The 19,348-nt window shown below is 43.4% G+C and overlaps 1 protein-coding gene across 2 annotated transcripts in view; it reads right to left on the minus strand.

Annotated features, from left to right (window-relative positions):
* LOC149858158 (vascular endothelial growth factor receptor kdr-like) overlaps positions 1–19,348 on the minus strand; it is a 172,807-nt gene that overhangs the window by 83,619 nt on the left and 69,840 nt on the right. For both annotated transcript variants that reach the window (XM_090060162.1, XM_090060161.1), the window contains exons 4-9: positions 16,522–16,649; positions 11,450–11,612; positions 9,782–9,918; positions 8,174–8,357; positions 7,159–7,276; positions 4,001–4,176 (exon numbers count right to left, since the gene is read on the minus strand). In XM_090060162.1, the coding sequence (XP_089916288.1) occupies positions 4,001–4,176; positions 7,159–7,276; positions 8,174–8,357; positions 9,782–9,918; positions 11,450–11,612; positions 16,522–16,649 (906 nt within the window). The remainder of the gene's footprint in view (positions 1–4,000; positions 4,177–7,158; positions 7,277–8,173; positions 8,358–9,781; positions 9,919–11,449; positions 11,613–16,521; positions 16,650–19,348) is intronic.

Consider the following 19,348-nt stretch of genomic DNA (forward strand, 5'->3'; position numbering starts at 1 on the left):
CCCATTTTATGAGTTTGTTTTGTCTCCACTACAATCGTCCATGAAAATATAATGGTTTAAGAGCCTGCTGACTGCTGCATAAAGAGCTCAGCAAGAGCTCAGATACATCCAGATTATTAGTGCACAGCTGAGAATGAAACACAGCCTGCTTGACCATAAATAGATTTTGTTTTTTAAAAAAATTGCTTTGTACTCTCGCCTGGAATAACTCCATTTCTCCCACGTTTTTCATTCTTGGCTGGCTTGGATGTGCAGTCACCAGCTGTTTGCTAGGATCACCCCTTCTCTTTGCTCCCTCCCCTCTGAATTCTTCAGGACATTATTCTGTTGAAGCTTTGGCTCTTAATAAGAATTTAATCAAACAAAACAAAAACACAGCAACCCGCCGCTTCACGGACAGTGTTTGATGTGTAAATATGTAAAGAAGGAGTGGCTCGAAAATGCAATGGGCTCCCTCCCAGAGACCTAAGAGTCCCACAATGAGCCAACAAGACCGCAAGGGATGTGTGCGTCCTGTGAGATTCGATACCATCTGACGCCAGGGGTGTTAGGATTATGGGAGGCCAGAAGCATGGGCTGAGCTGTTTTCTGAAGGGACGTTTCTAGTGGAATCCCAGTGGTCAGTCATCTATACGGCAGTCAGCCATTGCTCTTCGCCCATGAAGTCCCTACCTGCAGCCAGGCTGGTACTTACACCTACCAACAGGTACTGCCCCTACAGGCTCCTAGACATAGGCAGTGGGAACCATGCTGCAGTCCTCTTGTGCCTGCCTGTGATGAGCTGACATCTAATAGGGAGCTATGTTCTGCATTACCCACCTCCAACTTGGAGGAAATAGCTCCTGTTTGTGCACTTGTCACCACCGTGTTTTCTCTATGTGCTGTGTGCAGTCCATGCCATAATTATACTGATTGCTATGGTATCTGCTATATATGGAAGATGCCTCTAAGGGAAGCCTACAGGAAAAGCTATTAGGACTCAGTAGGGGGCATCCTTTCCTGAACCAGTGCCCCAGCATGATGCATGGCTAAAGATGCTGTTTTTCAGATGTGATGTAAAACTGAAGCTCTGATCACTGCATTCGCTGCTGATCCAAGAAGAATTTCGCAAAGCGTATTAACTCCTGGGTCCAAATTACAAGTGCAGGACAATACATCTGCCTGCAGCCCCTTCCCTAAACATGGCCATTTCTAGCCATCCAGTGATGGCTGCAATTTAGGGACAGGCCACAATATTGGCGGAGAGGCCCAAAGTATGAATATTTACTGCAGCTCTTGGCAATCTCTCCAATTCTTGTGCTCATGACCTTCCCAGGTGATTAATGGTTAGAGAGACAGAATCAGGGTACTGGTTTATGAGCTTAAATGCAGCATGATTAAGATGCAAGATACAAAAAAAAATACACTTAATTTTTTGGAGATTAAGCAGTAAGTGCCCAGGTCTGAAAATAAAGGACAGGCACGGAGATGCTGCTGAGCACGCTTCAAGAATAAAGTCTTTCTTGATCTACTTCTGCCCACAAAAATCCTCCCCTTTAATTCAGTACTTCAGCTAAAATGAGCTGTGGAAGTGCACAAGACAGGAGCACTAGCCAAAGGCAATGGGTAAAGGCAGGGATGATTTGCGGTGTCATTCAAACCAAGGGCAGAGCAAATTTCTTCATTAAGTTCAGACACTCAGTTATGGACAACTGGACTTTTGGGCATATATTTTTGCGAACATTTCTAGGGCAATCTTTGGCTACCAAAAAACCCCCACTTACTGTTTGTTTTTCCCATGCATTTCTCTGCATCTTTGTGTCTGCACTTTACCAATTAGGAGCATCCCTGCAGCTGTCAGACTTTGTGTAGTTTGCTAATAGCATTTTTTACAACACAAGAATTACTTGTGATTAATTCCTTCTGCCTTCTGTTGTGTGGAACTGTGACAAGGGCTAACAACAAGCACGATCTGCATGTGAGTGCAAGATGGAGAATGGTTGTTTATGAAACAAAGAGATGAAAAACGTGCAAAGCAGTTAATAGAAACCTGCAATAAAATCCTGTCCTTGGCTTCTCACAAGCATTCACGCAAACAGGTTTTTGTTTACGTAAATGTTTGGGGAATGGCTGTTCTGTATCTGAATTCCCTTTTCACATGCAAACAATCATATTTGCAGCAACAACAACAACAATTGCTATTTGTCATCCCTAATTTTCTCCTCTTTAAAATATTCCAGTCATCCAGACAGAACAAGTAGTGCAATGCAACTCATACCACACCCACAGAGTACCCAGTGTTGCAGACAGTCATAGCGAATGCATCCTGAACAACATATAAACCAAAACTTGTCCAGATGAATTAGCTCATAACTAGAACTGTGCAACGAGGATTGATACCCAAATGATGCACTTCATAATGACAAAAAAGAACAGAAATCAGAGGTGGGAAAGACCTAGTCCACTGCCAATGCAGGTGTGTTTGCCTCAGCCAAGGAAGTCATTGGGATAGAGCAGCCTAAATAGTTTTAGGGACAAAGATTTAAGGTAAAATCCTGGCCCACCTTAAATCAGTGGGAGTTTTGCCATTGACAGCAATGGTGTCAAGATTACTCTTGGCGTCTCCTCATTTTTTCCCCTGCTTGTGAGGCAATGCTCTGCGTGTGCAAGGTGAAATGAAACGTGCACAATGACTGGAAGTTGCATGGCACAGCAGCATACAGGCAATGCTATACAGCACAATGGGGAATATTTTTAGGTATAAAGAATATAAAGAGAAGGGGGAGAAAAGCCCATTCACTATTGAAAAGAAAACAAACCAGCATTGATAACTTTATCTTTTTTACTGCCTGACTGAAACTCAGGAAGCCCAAAAGAAACCAGGGTGAACTCTCACTAAACTCCTATTCTGCTTCATGATTTGGTCTCTCTGCTACTGAACTGAAAGGATCAGGAATGAGGTGATGAGGCAGTAGGCAACAGTGTGATGAGAGGGCCTTTCTTTCAAAACATCACAGATATGGTGACTAAGTGTGGTTTGAATCTCTCTCCATCAGTCTCAAATTAACCTACATCAAGTCACATAGTTTGCAGTTTTTCCAAGACTCTTGAAAATGAGTTTATCTCAAATGCCCCATTAGATAAATAACATACAGATCTGCTAAGTATTTCTATGAAGGATAATTAATAGGCGTCAGAGACAGAAAGGCTGAGTGACCCATCTAATTCTGCTCCCTCAGCTAATGCAGTCCCTCTTCCCTCTTCCTTCTGGGAATGCTTCCTCTAAACTGGTTTTAATCCCACTGGATGGAACTTCCACCATTCTCCTTGATGGTATATTCCCCAGATTAATTGTTTGCTTTTAGATATTTTCCTTATTTTTTTTCCTTTGTGTGCTGTCAGACTATTGCTGCCCCCCACACAATATTACAGTGCTGCTCCACAGCAAGTGAAAAGATCATCTGGCCTATTCCTTAGAAGAGAGGTGGCCAGCCCATGGCATACTTGTCACAAGTAGCATGAACAGCTGGTGCATGTGATATTTGAGCCCTGGGCACTCAGTAACAGGAGGCGCTGGAATGGAGGCAGAGCGAGGAGCACTCAACCTAGCTTTTGGCCCCTCGTACAGCAGTGTCCTTCCCCCACAATGCTTGGTGTGGCTGGAGGCACGTGCTCCTCTGCCCAAAGAGCCTCTCTCGCTTTACCTAAGGCAGGGAGCCATAGGAGAGCACTCAGGAATGCACTCAGCTGGGGAAAGGACCTCCGTGCCTGGGGCTGCATTTAGTAATACTCACCTTCCCACTTCTCATGAACCTCACACCACCCCTTTGCTGGTACTGCCTTGCCCCAGCCTGAACCCTGTAAAACCTGATCAGTCTGTTTCAGTGCTATGCATAACATCATATCCATCAGCAGAAAGAAATACCACAGACAATTCAATGTGCCTACTGGCCTGGCAAGGCAGCATCACAAAAGAAATGCAAGAGAGCAATAGAAATACTTAGGAACATCAGGTGCTTACCTGTCACGACCAGTTGGAGAGTGAAGTTCTCATATAGGCCATGCTTAGCATTGCTCAGGACTATGGTGTAATTACCAGCATGCTTCGGTCTCACATCTCTTATGCCTAGCTTGTACTTCATTGGATCAAGTTCGTAGCAAGTATGGTTCTCCTTGACTGGCTTGCCATCTTTGTACCTGTTTGGAAAGTCCCATCAAAGGCTGTCAGCTATGCATGCAGGCAAGCCTTTGTATATGGCAGAAGGGCAAATTGCTTTTAGCTTCTGGTTTTCAGCAGGAAAACAGATAGATATTAGCCTTGGAGAATGTCTGAGATTAAGACTTGGACTGGATAAAAAATACACAATATATATTTCCACCACATTGGGGGGGAACTGACCATCCTGTAAGATGCTTTCCATTTTTCAGCCAGCAACTATGAAAAGAGGAGATGGGAATGGTATGCATTTGGAGCGCTCTCAGTTGTAGAACTAGACCAGATCTCAGTTGTAGATCTGGACCAGCAACAGCAATTTTAAAGTGCAAGTTATAAGCCACTTGCAGTGTACAAGTCAGTTTGTCTCCCTCAACTGAGATGGACACAAATTACCACCATCTGCAAGTGCAGATTGAGTAGTTCACAAACAAGCCAACAAGCGGGGTACGTACTTTGCATAAGCCTTGCAACAGGCACAGTAAATTACAGGTTGGCCTGAACTTGAGCCTCTAGTTTTGGAACCAACAAATTAAGTGAATATACAAACAATAACCATAGGTACACATGACCCTTCACAGCTGCAGAATAAGGTAAAGGTAGTGCCCTGAAGAATTTACAACAACTGAGCCCATTTTGAAAATTTAATTCTGTCGGTGGATGGGAGACATTGGGCATCCTACATGTGCTCCAGGAGGTATGGTGGGTGGTGCTTTAATTAGCAAACCACACTAATTAAAAGCACCTGAGCATCATGTGCATCAGTGTTCCTGTGCTGAAAATGGTAGCGGGGCTCTTTGAACTAAAACTCATTGAACAAGCTTTAGTTCAAAGTGCCCTACCACCATTTGTAGCATGGGTATATTGATACATGTAATGCTATAGTCTGCTGGAGCGTGTTAATTTTAACCCTCTAGCAGACTTGATTAATTGAGTCTGATCCAATGCGCTGAATTACGAGAGTATCGGAGCTGGCTCCCTGCACATGTATAGGAGCCCATTGTTATTCTGTTAAGACAAGCACTTTGAAAACCTTTGTTTCCTCCCCATGAAGCATCTGTGATCTTAAAATGACAAAGAATAGGGCAGAAGAACCTGGATAATCTCCCCCCTCCTCACAGAAAAAGGCACCTGCAAATAGCATGCAATACTGATTGGATACTTCTGAACTTCAACTATTTAATGGGCAAGATACTATCTTCACCAGGTCAGTGCTACTGAAGGGGATGCACGGAATGGACTCAGTGCAGGAAACAGCCAAGGAAACAAGACTGTGTTCATTCTGGGAGTTTTAGAAGTCTCCTGTACAGCAGTTCAAACAACTCCACTGGCAAAGCCTCCAACATCAACATCCCTAGAACACCCGGGGAAGACAACTTTGGTGGTCTCAGACTGCTACCAGGAATGGCAATTTCCTCTCCCACCATCTGCACAAAGAATGACCCAAAAGGGCAAAGCATAGTGAGGGTGAAAAGGGGCACAGTCGCTATTTTAGCTCTAAAAAACAGAATCAGATGGCTGTGTTCCCCTTGAATTTAATCCCCCAAAATCAGGCTAACCACTAGCCACTGGTGCTCACCAATCCCGCTGCCCAGTGACTCTAACTCAGACCTCCTTTATTGACTCAGCCAATGGGAAGTGCATCACAGAACTGCCAACACAGCCCAATCTCTGCACAGAAGAAGCGAAGTGTAGGATAATATTAAGTGTGGCCTCCAATGCATGTTGGGGATATTCTGAACACTGAGGAACGGGGAATGGAGCAGGGGACACAATACTGGTGGTCTTGGGCCCTATTTCTCCTTTTTATCCAAAGAAACATGGAGAAAGAGGAGGGAGAAGGAGAAGGGAGACCACGCCTACCTTTACTTCCTGTGGCTGCTGAAGTACTGCATGGGCTATTAAACTGTGGTTTGTTACAGTTATGTTGGAGTAGCCAATGATTGATTGACAAGAAATCCCCCCTTTTCTGTTACTCTACAGCCAAATATTTAAGACCAATCTGCCATTCCCTCCTTTGTGTGCTAGGATGCTATGTGTGTGTAATGGTTTGAGATGTGGACATAGACGTGACACTGGACCAAGGATGGTCCACCACTGTCCAAGGTGGGTAACTCTGAAAACATTGCCTGAGTTCATGATTGAAATGCATGGGAAGCAACATGCCAGAAATAGGGTTTGTTCTTGCTACAGACAGCACTGGACATTGGGAATTATCTTTTAGTAGGAAGGAACAGATTAGAAAGTCTAAGAGATTTGCATGTTTGATTTTATGAAATACCCTAGGAAAGCTTGAGCAACGTTTTGTGTCACACATCAGTGATTCTGTTCACACATTGGTATTCCCTTCACTTTGCTATTACTTTGTTATTACTGCATGAAAACAGGATCTTCTGGGTTGCTAGGCTCTTGTCTTCCTGTCCAGAGCTAAAGTCCAAATCCCTCCCAGCTGGCTGTGACAGAAAACACTTATGTGTGTATTAGGACTTCAGGTGGGAAAGCAGCAGCAGACAAACCGTCATGAAAAACAGATCCATCTGGCATGCCAATGTCCCTACTAATATCTGAGGCAGGGAGGAAAAAAATATCAGGTAAGGAGGAAGAACTCTTTGTGCAGAGAGTGTTCCTTACAGCTTTCTTGGAGGCACTGGCTCCTTTGAAGATGTTCCCCAGCAGTGCTGATGCCAATGGCAATCCTGTTCGGTGCTTCTCAGGTGTTTTCTGCACACACAACTGAATGAATGACTATATTCCCACATTGCTTTGCGTAACTAGAGAAGGAAAGTCAGGCACAGAGCAGGGAAGAGGCCTGCCCAAGACCATTCAAGGGGTCTGTGGAAGTGTAGAGTATAGCACTTGGATATCAGTAGTGTCAGCTTCATTATTTAGAGTAGACCACCCCAGTTTTGCAAGCTGAGAAAGAAAGGTCCTGCATTCCTGATCACATGTGACTGGATGAGACTCACCAGGTAATATTTGGGCGGGGAAAGGCTTCCACCTTCACAGCCAGTTTCAGTAACTTGTGTCCTGCTGTCACTTCATAGTAGGTGCTTTTCTTAGAGGAAACCCGGAGGAAAGCTTTGTCTATAAGAGACGATAAAAGACAAATCAAACAATAGAAGATTGCCAGACTACAAATGGTTGCTGCCCTGGACGATTGGGTTTTAGCAGCACAGCTGAGGGGAAGCTGCAGACAGTCAGAGGGAGTGATAAGCTCACGGCTTTATTGCATAACTGTGCAGCCGTGGTTCTCTTTGCAATTTTGTACATATACAAAGGGGTATAAATAAGCAGAAGACAGTATCATGCTGCATCTGGTGGCACCTAGCTTCAGAGAACACACAGCAGTACTCGAAGATGCCTTGCTTTAATGGGCAATGCCATTAGCAAATTCTGATCTCTACCTGAACTCTGAAAGGGCCCAACTATCAAGGGGATAAATAGGACCCCAGTTTAGCCATGTTTTCCCAAGTGTTCAGATCCCAACTATCTGAGTGTGACTGAAAGCTTGGCTGCATTGGTGGGTGCTGGGCCGTTTACAAAATGTTGGTGCAGTTGTACAAAGATGCTGCCCCTCAGTCCCCACCTCCTCAAATATAACCAACTCACAACCAAGCAGCTGAATGCCAGCTTCCATGGGTTTCCTAAATGTACTGCCTTTTCAGAGACAGTTAAAACATAACTACCAAACCAGGACAAGCTAAGGTATTTCTACATGCCGTGCCTCTTCTCTGATAGGGACAAACACCATTTGTTTAAGCAGAGGACATGACCTTCCCATAATTACATAGCATATTTTGAGGAAGACATTTCTTCCTGACTGCCTGGTGATCAATGTATATGCCCTACAGCTTCACAATCTTGTGACTGCATCCTAGCCAGTAGCATTGCTGATTCCATTTTTACTCAGACAGATTAAATGTGCCTACACTTAACAGTGCTAGTTCCCAGACACTGCTGTCATGCAGATGTGGACCTTACCATACACTGTGACTGTGACATTTTTTTCCAGCCCCATTGCACTGGTCTCCAGGCCTGTTACATTGACCACTCGGCAGATGTAGAGGCCTTTGTCTTCCATGGTAACATGCGGGATAGTCAGATTGCTGGAGCATTTATACACCAATGAACTTCTGTCCAATGCTGATACAGGCTTATAATCCTTCTGGGAATCAGAAAAGGGAAAATGTACAATCAGTTTTTTGCTTATCCTGTTCACTCTTTCTAACAGCCTCTCAGTTAAGACATATGAGTTATAAAAGCATTATATATACTATAAAATAAGCTAATGACAAGCCCTCTCTCTAAGTTTCCAGTGTGCAGTCTATTAGGAGATATGCATACACATAACCTAATACAATTCGAAAGTTCCCTCATTAATGCCTAGGCAGATGGGTAATAAGTAGTCATACCACAAAGCCAGTCCCATTCACAGCTTGTAACATTTTCAGCTATGGTATTCAACTTCCCCAACAAGGATTTATTTTCATTCTTCCTTAATTTCAGGCTGACTGGAGAAGAAAGACTAATACTTGAAAACAGGAAAAAGATCTCTTTGGCAACCACTCCTCAATGACAAAGGCCCTCCAGAATTTCCTACAGATTGATAAGCTTTTGACAGAATTTGGATTCTCTAGACGTTATGAGGGAACGTTATCCCCACTGCATAGAGTTCTAAAGGATGACTCCAAGAAAAATGATAGAAAGAAGATTATATTCTCATATTTTATCTAGGTTTTAAAGAAAACAATTCTGTAAAACAAGGTTTTGGGTTGCATATTTTATATTACTGTTGCTTTTTTTTACTGATTTCACCAAGAGACCTCAAAATCTGACCAATCAATCAACTTTAGGGGGCTACAGTATGTTTTCGTTCATATCCTCCTCTTTCTTCAGAAGGTTTAGGCATGTCTTAGAAATGCCTTTTCCTCCTCTTTTTAACACACAGCAAAGGCAGGGCCCAGTCCTAAAGTGCAGTGAGCACCTAATAACTTCTGAGCCTTAGACTGATGGAGTTTAGGGCATCTCAGGAAGTCTCAGCACTTCACTGAATCAAATCACAAATGAATCCTCCCCGTATTATATGCCATAAACAGACCCCAGGACCTTTCACTTAAAACTTGAACTAGATGAGTAGTGAACTTTGGGAAGTCCAGTTTACTCCTGTTTCACTGTTACGTGCCACATAAATACCAACATGGGTGGTAGCGAACTGGAGAATCTGCCAAGTTTGTGGCTGCCTCTGGGAATATCCCATTGTCAGCTGGGAAGAGGAGAGGTTGTCCTGCCATGGGAAAGGCTATTCTTTCCCTTAAGAAACTATTATTCATTGTCATCTTGCAGGAACCCATTTAGTATGATATTTTGCAGGTCAGTTTTGAAGAGCCCAGAGAGCCAGATATATATATCATGTAAGCATCCAGATTCTTATTTGGTTTGAACTGAAAACACAACCATTTGTGGATTGTTTTAAGAATGATGAATGAGAATAACATCGGGGTCCAATGAGCCATAATCACAGATCTTTCATTTCCACCAGCCTGACTCCAGTATTGAATGAAAGACAGCCTGGAATTGTCATCTACTCACACTCCTTCTGGGATACTGCCACTGAAACTCAATCCGTCCATTGGGAAAGGTCTCTGCGGTGCATTCCAGACTGAGGGCTTCTCCCACCAGCAGCCTTCTGGGATTTGCTTTCAGAGCCAGGCCCTGTACTCTACCCTCTGAAACAAAAAGTGTCAAAGGTAAAATTTAATGCCACATCTCTTCAAATGTAAGATGAGACCCAAATTTCAAGATCTGCTGTTTCCCCAAAGTTGGCAAGAAATTACATTTATTAACTGACCTTTACGGAGCTCTTGAGTGATACGGCATTTGGAAAAAAATGAGGTTACTTACTGAAATGCCTAAATAGGGAGTAGCCTATTCTCTGTGCTGCATGTAGGAGGTGGGGGGCCAGACTTCAGTCCCATCTGGATTTAAAATCTATGACTTTATTAATTTAGTTAACTTTCTTTCCTCTGTCTTGCTGGGCTCCAGCCCTCAGTCATTAACCACATACAGAGATGGCCCAGGTCCATCCTTTCTTAATTCCTATGCAGAAGGAGATTTTTTTAAGTCTGGTGCTTTTGAAGGCCTTAGTATTTATAAATAAAAAGGAGCCAACTTCCAGGAAGCACAGGACATCTACTTTCTGAGAACCAGCTTTCCTTTAAACTGAGCTCTAACGTCTCGTGTCTTTTTGAAAATACAGCCTTATTGCTCCCTATCTGAAATGAAGTCATTGAGCACCATTGGATAGGAGTAACGACTCTTATGTCGAGTGTAAGGCATCGAGGAGACTATAAGATAATAACAATAAAAAGAAGGGACTTGTGTTGCCCTTATGGGCTAGGTGACCTAAAAAGTTTTTTCTGTCTTTGATTCTGTGAGTTAAGTAACAAATAATTACTCTAAGTGATGGGAAAAAAGATCTCCAAAACTTCTACTTGGCTGCCAGACAAATTTGCCAGGCTGTTGTTCTGAGCCACATGCTAATTGTTTAGCAGGATGTCATGACCCGAGAGAAATGATGTCAGAATGAACTTTCCTTATTAAAATTTGGAATTTATGAGTAGGCAAAAAAAATCTTCTATATACAAAACAAAAGGGAAATTATTAGAAAAGCATTTGGACAAAACCCATAGCCCCAAAAGCTCTCATCTTTGGGGTCCTCAAAATCCAGATGTGAACTCTACATCTGGAGCCCAGCTCTAGATGTAATGAAGAAAAAGTATGTGGGAGAGTGCCAGCCGAAACCAAACAAAAACAGCGAGGTTTGCAAATGAGCATTTTCATGAGATTTTATACCATGATCTTGCATGTTCAGTAAATACCATTAATGGGTAAAGGAGGCCACTGTTTGGGTTTGCAAATTCCAAACTAGCGGTTGTTTGAATTGAGGTCCCACTTTATCCAAACCAATGAAGCTTTGGAGAGGTTTGGGTAAAATATTATAGTTCTGTCACACCTGGCAAGTTTTCAAAACCAAGGGTGGATCAGAGCCAAATTCCATGTGATGTGAACCACCAAAGCTCAAGCAGGGGGAGGGCGTTTACACAAAAAGTTCCAGTTTTGGGCCTATGGCTAATACACACCAGTTATACATACCAAGATGAAACTGGGAATTAGGCTAACCAAGGAATAATGTACCAGAACCTTTAGTTATGTAACAGAAACATAGCTATCACTTGTCAGCACACAGTGGTTACTCACCCACTTTCTGTGGCATGTAGTAGGATGTGGACACATTTCCATTTACTGTGGCAATGCACTTGAGCAGGCCATTGAAGAAGTGGAAAGGAGGAGAGGGGATGATAAATCCTTTTTTGGGGTCCCAGGTCATCTTCTCATATCTGAATTCTACTGACAAAGGGTCCTGAAAAAGAGGAGACCACTGAAACATTCCTCCGCATCACAGGCCACACGGAACAACTCAGCTTCAGTCCAGCATAAGCCAGGTGACTTCAGTGGCACAGAAAGGCTTCCTCCATGCCCACTCTGGAGCCGGGCAGTTGGAAGCTGCACTAGCATTGCCGCTTCTCCCAGCCCTCCAGCTGTGGCCCAGGCACAGCTTCCAGCCAGTGTGGAGGTGCCAGGCAACTGGAAACAGTGTCTGCACTGCTGCTGCTTCCCTCTGCTCCCCCTCCCCTGCCTCTGGCTGCAGTGTGGGAACAGCTGGAAGCTTTCTGGCTCCAACATAGCTCCCCGCTGGCTGAAAACTGCACCCATGCTGTGCAGGATGGGAGAGAAGCAACAGCAGCATCACAGATGCAGTTTGGAGATGCCAGGCCCTGGTGCAGCTCTCTGCTGCCTGGAAGCTGTGTCCATGCTGTACCAGGGAGCAGAGGGCTAAGAGAAGCAGAAGTGGCATGCGTACAAATCCCAGCTGCCTGGCATGGCACCCTGCTGCTGACATGCTGCCAAAACCACCTGGGCTGTGTTGAACCAGAGCCAGGAGGATGGGGAGAAGCAGCAGTGGCATGGATGCAGCTGTAAGCTGTCCGGGCCAAGTGTGGATTCAGGTAAAGCCCCCCAGCAACATGGGCTGCATCTGGCCTGTGAGCCATATATTGATGCCCTCTGACCTATGTGCTTTGGAAATACGTGTCTTTAATACATTTCTGTTTGCAAAGTGTTCTGAGATGTTTAGGGAAAAAGATACACATTTGAGTGCAAAATATTATCATTAGCACCTTGGAGCTAGGTACAAAATACAGACCAAAGAGTTTTAGGCTTCCTTGCATCGCTTCAATAATACTTCCTTTGACAAACACTCTTTGCCAACCCCTCTCTGATTTTTAGGGTTAATTCACTGTTGTTATGACTTGCCAGTGTTAAAGATAGCTAAATTCTACATTCGGAACTATCCCAGATATTGCAGTCTCAAAAATTTGCCTTGAATGCTATCACAGCTTGTTCCACTGGCCTGACAAAGGAGTGGGAAAAGAGAAAAATTCAGTTAAAAATAACGAAAGAAAATCTAATGAAAAAAACGAACCCAATATGTATGCTGCATTTGCAGGTTGCATATGCTGCACAGCACCCATTTAGGCAAAAGGAATCCTTTTTGGTTGGAGAAGATTAATTTGTTACTATTCAAGCACAAGACCAGCTTTGCACTAGCTAGGGGAAAAATGAGATTTATTTTTTAGCCAGCCTCAAAAATTCTTGGATTTAAATAGCAAAAATACCCACAATAAAGAAATCCCTAACTTTAAATGTTCTGGTACATCTGAGAGGGCTGCATAATTCCAGCCTAGTTTACAGACAGGGAAACAGAGACACCGAGTGACTAAACTGGGTTGCTGAGTCTGAAATCAGGGGTCTCTGACAGAACTGGAAATAGCTTCCAGGAGGCCAGACTCCAATTTCCAGCTCCAGCCAATAGACACATTTAAGATGCAACCTCTGAGAGCAGGCAGTCACAATACCAGGGAATCACTGGGTCAGTGGCTACCTGTAAAGGTCCCTTTTCATCCTGTGCTCCACCAACTAACCCAAGGAAGGGTGCTTTGTGCACAGGAGCTTGTCTAACACCTCTCCAAAATATACAGTTGGTCCAATAAAAGATACCACCAAAAAAAAACTTGTTTCTCATTGCTTTTCTGGGCCATTATGGCTGCAACAAGACACCAGCCCCAATACTACTTGCCTAAAACTGTTCACAGGCAGGATTTGGGTAGATGGGAGCTCCAGCAGATGGCATATATACTCAAAGCTCTGGGACAACCAAAGAGCACCTACAGGTGCTAAATGATAACTAACCTCTTCTTAAAGAGAACTCCTTCCTCCCGCTTACTGTCAGCATGTCCTCTGGAGAAAAGAAGTGAACTAGTGTTTTTTTACAAGTCTTTCAAAACTGAATCAAGATGAAGGCTTCACCAAGGAAGACTTACGGAGCTTTGCAAGCCAGGAAGTGGGAACATCATCAGTGACATCACCAGTCCTGGTATTATTTTCATGATTAGACTGTGCTCACTTTAGTGCTCTTCACCAAACAAAGGATGCTCCTGTGCAGGGTGAGAGTTCACAGCATATGCGAGGAATCCTCCTGCTTTGAACAAATCCCAGCTCCAAGCCATTAGAGCTGTTATTAAATAATACTGGAGATGAAACTGAGGTGTTGAGCTAGCTGGCCTCATTTTAGATCACTTGCTATGAAATATTCTTCATGGCAAGACACAGACTTTGCACGAAGACACATCCTGTCATTGCAATGTAGCAATTTCAGTGGGGAGCACGAGAGACAGGCTAGACAAGAGCTCCCTTTCAAAAAAGTGGTTCCAGTTAGACTTCAGAGCTCCCTGGAAGACATTCAGATTTGGTGAATAGGTTCAGGATCATTACAGGGGCCGATCTGAAACCTTCAGGAATTCATGTCCGCAAAGGTTAGGACCGTCCATGACAAACAGACATAGCCACTCCTCATGCTGTCCCTGTTCAGTGATTAAACAGTTCTAGAAGTGACAACCCTCTTGCCCAGCAGGAAAGGCACATAAGGAAAAATAAAAGCTTAAACTGCAAGCCCTACCCCGGGGTCCTTATGGCTAAGATAATATGTAGAGCTAACCAGAATCTGTTTAGTATTTGCAAACTGTACCCTTTCCCATAAATATTTAAAGGGCAGAGAGTGCAATCATTTTAAAGTATAATAGTAACATAAGAAACTTAATTTATGGTGGAAAAAAGGACATTTGCTACAAGAATAATAAAATGTGATAAAGCTGAATTTCATGGTTTGGCAGCTCTGGTCCCTCATGGCTAAGAGATGGGGAGAAAAAAATAGTCCTGCTCCAGAGATGCCTTTCAGCAGTGCACATATATTACATTTCTTCATAAAATATTCAAAAAATATATTTAAACAACCAAACAAAAAGTTTCCCTGCCACATGAAGGGGAATTGCCATATTTTTCCGTTCTTTGAAGTTTATTGCCTATCGGAGATTAAATTTGGAAAAGGATGTTCTAAATTTGTCTGGTCGCTTTATTCAGATCCCCTGCCCCAACCTCCACCCCATAGCTTCCTCTCTGTGCAGGAAGCAGCCACTGTGGCTCCACACGGCAGTCTGAATTTCCCAGACAAGGAAAAACAACGAGCCGGGCTTCCATATAAGGTGCTTTGGGATGGTATGATGTGCTCCCTAGGTAAACACACACCTACATAAGTGGATGCATCCTCTCTGACAGCAACGTCTCCCTGACCTGCCGGCACCTTCCTTCTGGGCTATAAATTCCACTTCCCCACACCCATCCGCCCTGCCCTAAAGAGGGAAAATCCTTGGGTGAGACTCCTTTGCCATTCAAGGAAGCACACTGCAATTTCATTCATCTCCTTTGTCCCCAGCTTGTAGCAAGATGAAGGATACGCATTTCTGAACCTAGAAATAACTGGCAGAGACAGACTGCCTCAAATGGGATAATACTCCATAAACAGGGGCACGAAGCCTGAAGTCTGTTTGGGCCAGGGTTATAGGGCTGTATTCAGCCTGGAGCAATCCAACTAAAATCAGTAGAGATACTCCAGGGACAACTCTGGCTTTCTAATCCACAGGTTAAGTGAACCGAAATAGGACAGTTCCCTAGCCAAGAGGGAGCAACTGGGGAAGTTTTTCTGAGTCAGGGTAGTGAGGGGGGAGCTCTAAAGGCATAAGTGAGAAAGATCAACCCCCAATTCTACACTCCTTCATTTTAATCTCTACCCACCAAGTATGGAACAAGAGCGTTGCTCCCACTAACAACACCTGAGGTCTGCCATTGATTCTGGTGGAAAGAATCAGAGCATCACCTTCATTTCAGGTGGTGGCTGCCTTCTAGAAATAGGAAGCACGTGGCAATTAACAGGCACTCAGGACACCCTCCCCCACCAAGATGCCCTAGAGTTGGAGTCTATGTCTATATTCTGCTTTCTGAACAGATGCAATCAATGCAGCAACATCAAGGCAGGCATTTGTATCAATAAAGCCACCATGCAGGCCAGGATCGATTGGCCCCTGGTGGGCACCATCTCAGGAGAGGGCAAAGACTTGGAAAAATAACTCCTCTCTTGTGCCAAAGAGAGGTCCCTTTAGGGCAGGCTGCAGAAGACTGAGAGGGGTAAAGCCAGGGGAATAGCACTGTATGTTTTCAGTGGATAGTAAGACAGACGCACATGCTAATATTTAGAGTACAGGAGACAGATGCTCTGTGTACTATCGCTCGCTCTGCTACAGACTTCTCTATGGACTCAATCTAAAGTCCCCTGAAGTTGAATGGAGAGACTCCATTAGGCCTGAATGGCCTTAAACCTTCACCTCTATATTTCTTGTGGAAAAGGTTTCAGGATCCTTGCACCAAATTTAATCTTGGCATAAGCAGGTGAAAGTACTCCTGTGATCCATGGAAACAGTTTCATTTCAGTTGATTGCAAAATGTGCAATAAAACAGAAAGACAGTCAAGAAGGAGCAGGCTATAAAGTGAACAATTTTCATTGAGATAGAAAAACCCTTCACAGGATATTTTCTTTCAAGAGAAATGACTTCTTATCATCTCTCTTTGCCAAAATACTTAGAATAGTTAGCCAGTAAGGGAAAGAAACTAATATTTATAAACCCATCCTAACAAAGACAGGCCACATGTGGGGTTCAGTAATACAGCTATGTGAAGAATGTAGGCAGATTAAGATGGATCGCTATTCTTTTGTCCCTGCTGCCCTTTTCCTGGAAGTTAGTTGGCCCAGCATGTTTGCCACCTTGTGTTGGCTATCTACATCTCTAAAGAGTTCGGCTGATCTGGAATTTCCACTTACCTGGAAAAGCTTGGGCCTGATATCTGGTGAAGTGACTCGGCAGGGCACAACCACCACTTCTGTAACATTCAGTACATAGATCACGTCGGGATGCTCATGGAAAATCTTAACAAACGGGCTCCTGATATCTGCAAGAGACAGTAATAGATTGAGATGTTGTGGACTTGTCCCATCAGTGGAAAGAAATAACTTGTTCAATGATCTGGTGTTGTGTTGCAGGAGCCTACCTGAGTTGGTACAACAAGCCCACACTGTGGTATCCCTTCCTTAGGCACGTGAGGAGCTGCCCACCATTAATATCAGTCATTCCTGGGAGGCAGCATAGGTCAGAGGCTATGGCCTCTAATCACATCTCCCAGCCACTAATAGTGTCTGTTATATATTTGCTGTGTGGCATCAGGCAGGGCACTCTGCTCCAGCATTTCCCATCAGTAAAACCCTGTTCCAGGATGGTGGTGGTACCTTGTATTTGAAGGCTGCTTTGTCATACCGAGTTGGAAAGTAGTATACTGACCCAAACTTCAAAGCTGGTTATACTTTCACCAGCATCCTAAAAGGACTGTGTATAATTACCCAGCTAACTAGTGATTTGCTTCACCCGGATTAACTTGCCAAAGGGAAAATGCTCATGTACCACAATTTTTCAGAGCTATGGCATACAGGGATACCCTTCAAAGGTTGTGAAAGAAGTCTCAAGACCTGAGATATTCCAAAACAGACTAGAAGGATCTGTTTAACACTGACAAAGGGATGGGTCTGCTGACCTTGCATATCTGCATGATTTTCTCTGCATTTGCTGCAATTGCTCCAGCAAAAGTTAACTCAAAAATAACAATAAACACGTTTAGCTTCTATTCTTCTGAGTTCTGAGCTGGTTGGGGCTTTATGGTTTATGAACTGAAGGTATTTTGATAACCACCAGAGGGCCACGAAAATATATTTTATTTCTCTTAGAACATCCATTTATCTACTAAATTTCTATTGGAATTAGGGTGTTAATTTTTCACTGCTTTTATTTTCCTGCTAAGCAGGTTCAGAAACTACTCAGCCAATACTGCACTACGTAACTTAGATGAGCAAACATGCTTGACTTGAATTGTAAAGTCTGTGGGGCAGAAACCGTGTTTTTGCTATGCATTTGCACACAGCATAGCAACCTGCGTTCCCCCATCTTTGGCTGGGATCTCTTGCTACAAATTAATATTAAGTGCCACATCTGATGAACAGTGAATAGCTGACACAAAGAGCCTGGGAATAACCCACAGCAGTTTGAAACTCCTGCTCCCAAAGCATTCTGAAAATGCTTATGAATGACGAATTTTCTCAAGGGAAAATGAGATCATTCTTCAAATAAATACTTTGCTACCCAAAATGGGCTAAATCTGAGATGAATATTATTTGTAATTACCAACACATGGATCACTATAGTTTGGCCTTTAGCAGTGGCCAAATTCTTTGTGACCAGTAAAAATGAATACTGTTGTCCCATGCTGTATATTCCTTCCTGAACCCCTTCAGTTCATTTATGCATATCCTAAAACATAGGGTTTCTTTAACCTTTAAGGCTCTGCTTTCTTCTCCTTTTGCAGTTGAAATGTTAATTAGATGCTTTGGAAAGCAAATATATATGCATTTCATTTGAAGTTCTACCAATGCCGTTTGTCTATACCATCCTCTACAACCCCATGGTTCTGCATAAACGCATAAGCAACTCACAAAGACACTCTCATGGACCCAGAAGAACAGCCATCCACCTTCAGTTTCCTCTGTGCAAAAATGAAGTTTTTCTACCTATGGGGACCTTTTACCATCTTTAATTTTCCCTGAACCTGAGGAAGGGCATCTGTTCCCAAAAGTTTGTAGCAAAATATAACTTTTTTTTTTGGTGCAGTTTTTGTAGTTGGTGTAATAAAAGGTATCATCTCTAAACCAAGAGTTCTAGAGTATTGCATGAAATAACCCTGTACACAGTTATCAAATCAAGATGGCAACGTTATTAATGGACTTCTGGGGCCTCTTCCTACTTTCATGAGTAGAAACATTTTGAGGGGAGAAGAAAAATTATATTCTGGCCCTGGGTGTAGTTGCTCCCCTGGAAGGCTTGCAGTGTTGAGGCTGCAATGTTTTTTCAGGAGGTGCTTTTGTTGGACAGTTCCCCAACGACAGGATCGCAGTTAACCCACCTTCATTGACTTTGGTTGAGATTATAGTACTCAACACATCCTTTGTAGCAGAATTCCCAGTGACATGAGTTAATATCCCTGCAATAAACTGTGTGCTTTGTTTATTACAGTCTAGTTGCAGACTGCAGAGTTGTACTGCAATGCGCAAAGACTGCACCTGTTCTTTTTCACCCTCACCTTGGTCCAATCTCAAATGCAAGAAACATGATTAGGGTCTAATTTTGAAAGGTTTGGAACTGTGAAATAGTCTAGGTTTTGGCAGAAAGGCATTTAATGGACTGATCCCAGGAGCTCATTTCTTAAGGCCCTACAGTGGTCCTTGATCATGATGGCAACACTTGTTGGCTTTGTTTAGAAAATTGTAAAAATGGAGGTTTCAATAAGAAGCAGACACTTTTCCCTCCAGTATACAGGCAGCTGTTCAGGGAAGTCAGAAAAAAATGACAGATGGAATAACATGCTCCATGTTTTCCCTTTCATTTTTGACCAGTTCCACTAATACTGAGGAGGATTTGATGAGGTAAGCTTAGGATAAAAAGCCCCAGAGCCATCCCCCTAGGTACCCTGTCCCAAGCACACAGCTCTTTGGTTCTCTTGGGAGATTCATTTTGCTCAAAACTGCACAGATCAATTCTGTGAACTTA

Source organism: Crocodylus siamensis, chromosome 8, assembly GCF_052110815.1.
Source record: "Crocodylus siamensis isolate JL-2025a chromosome 8, ASM5211081v1, whole genome shotgun sequence".
NCBI lineage: Eukaryota > Metazoa > Chordata > Crocodylia > Crocodylidae > Crocodylus > Crocodylus siamensis.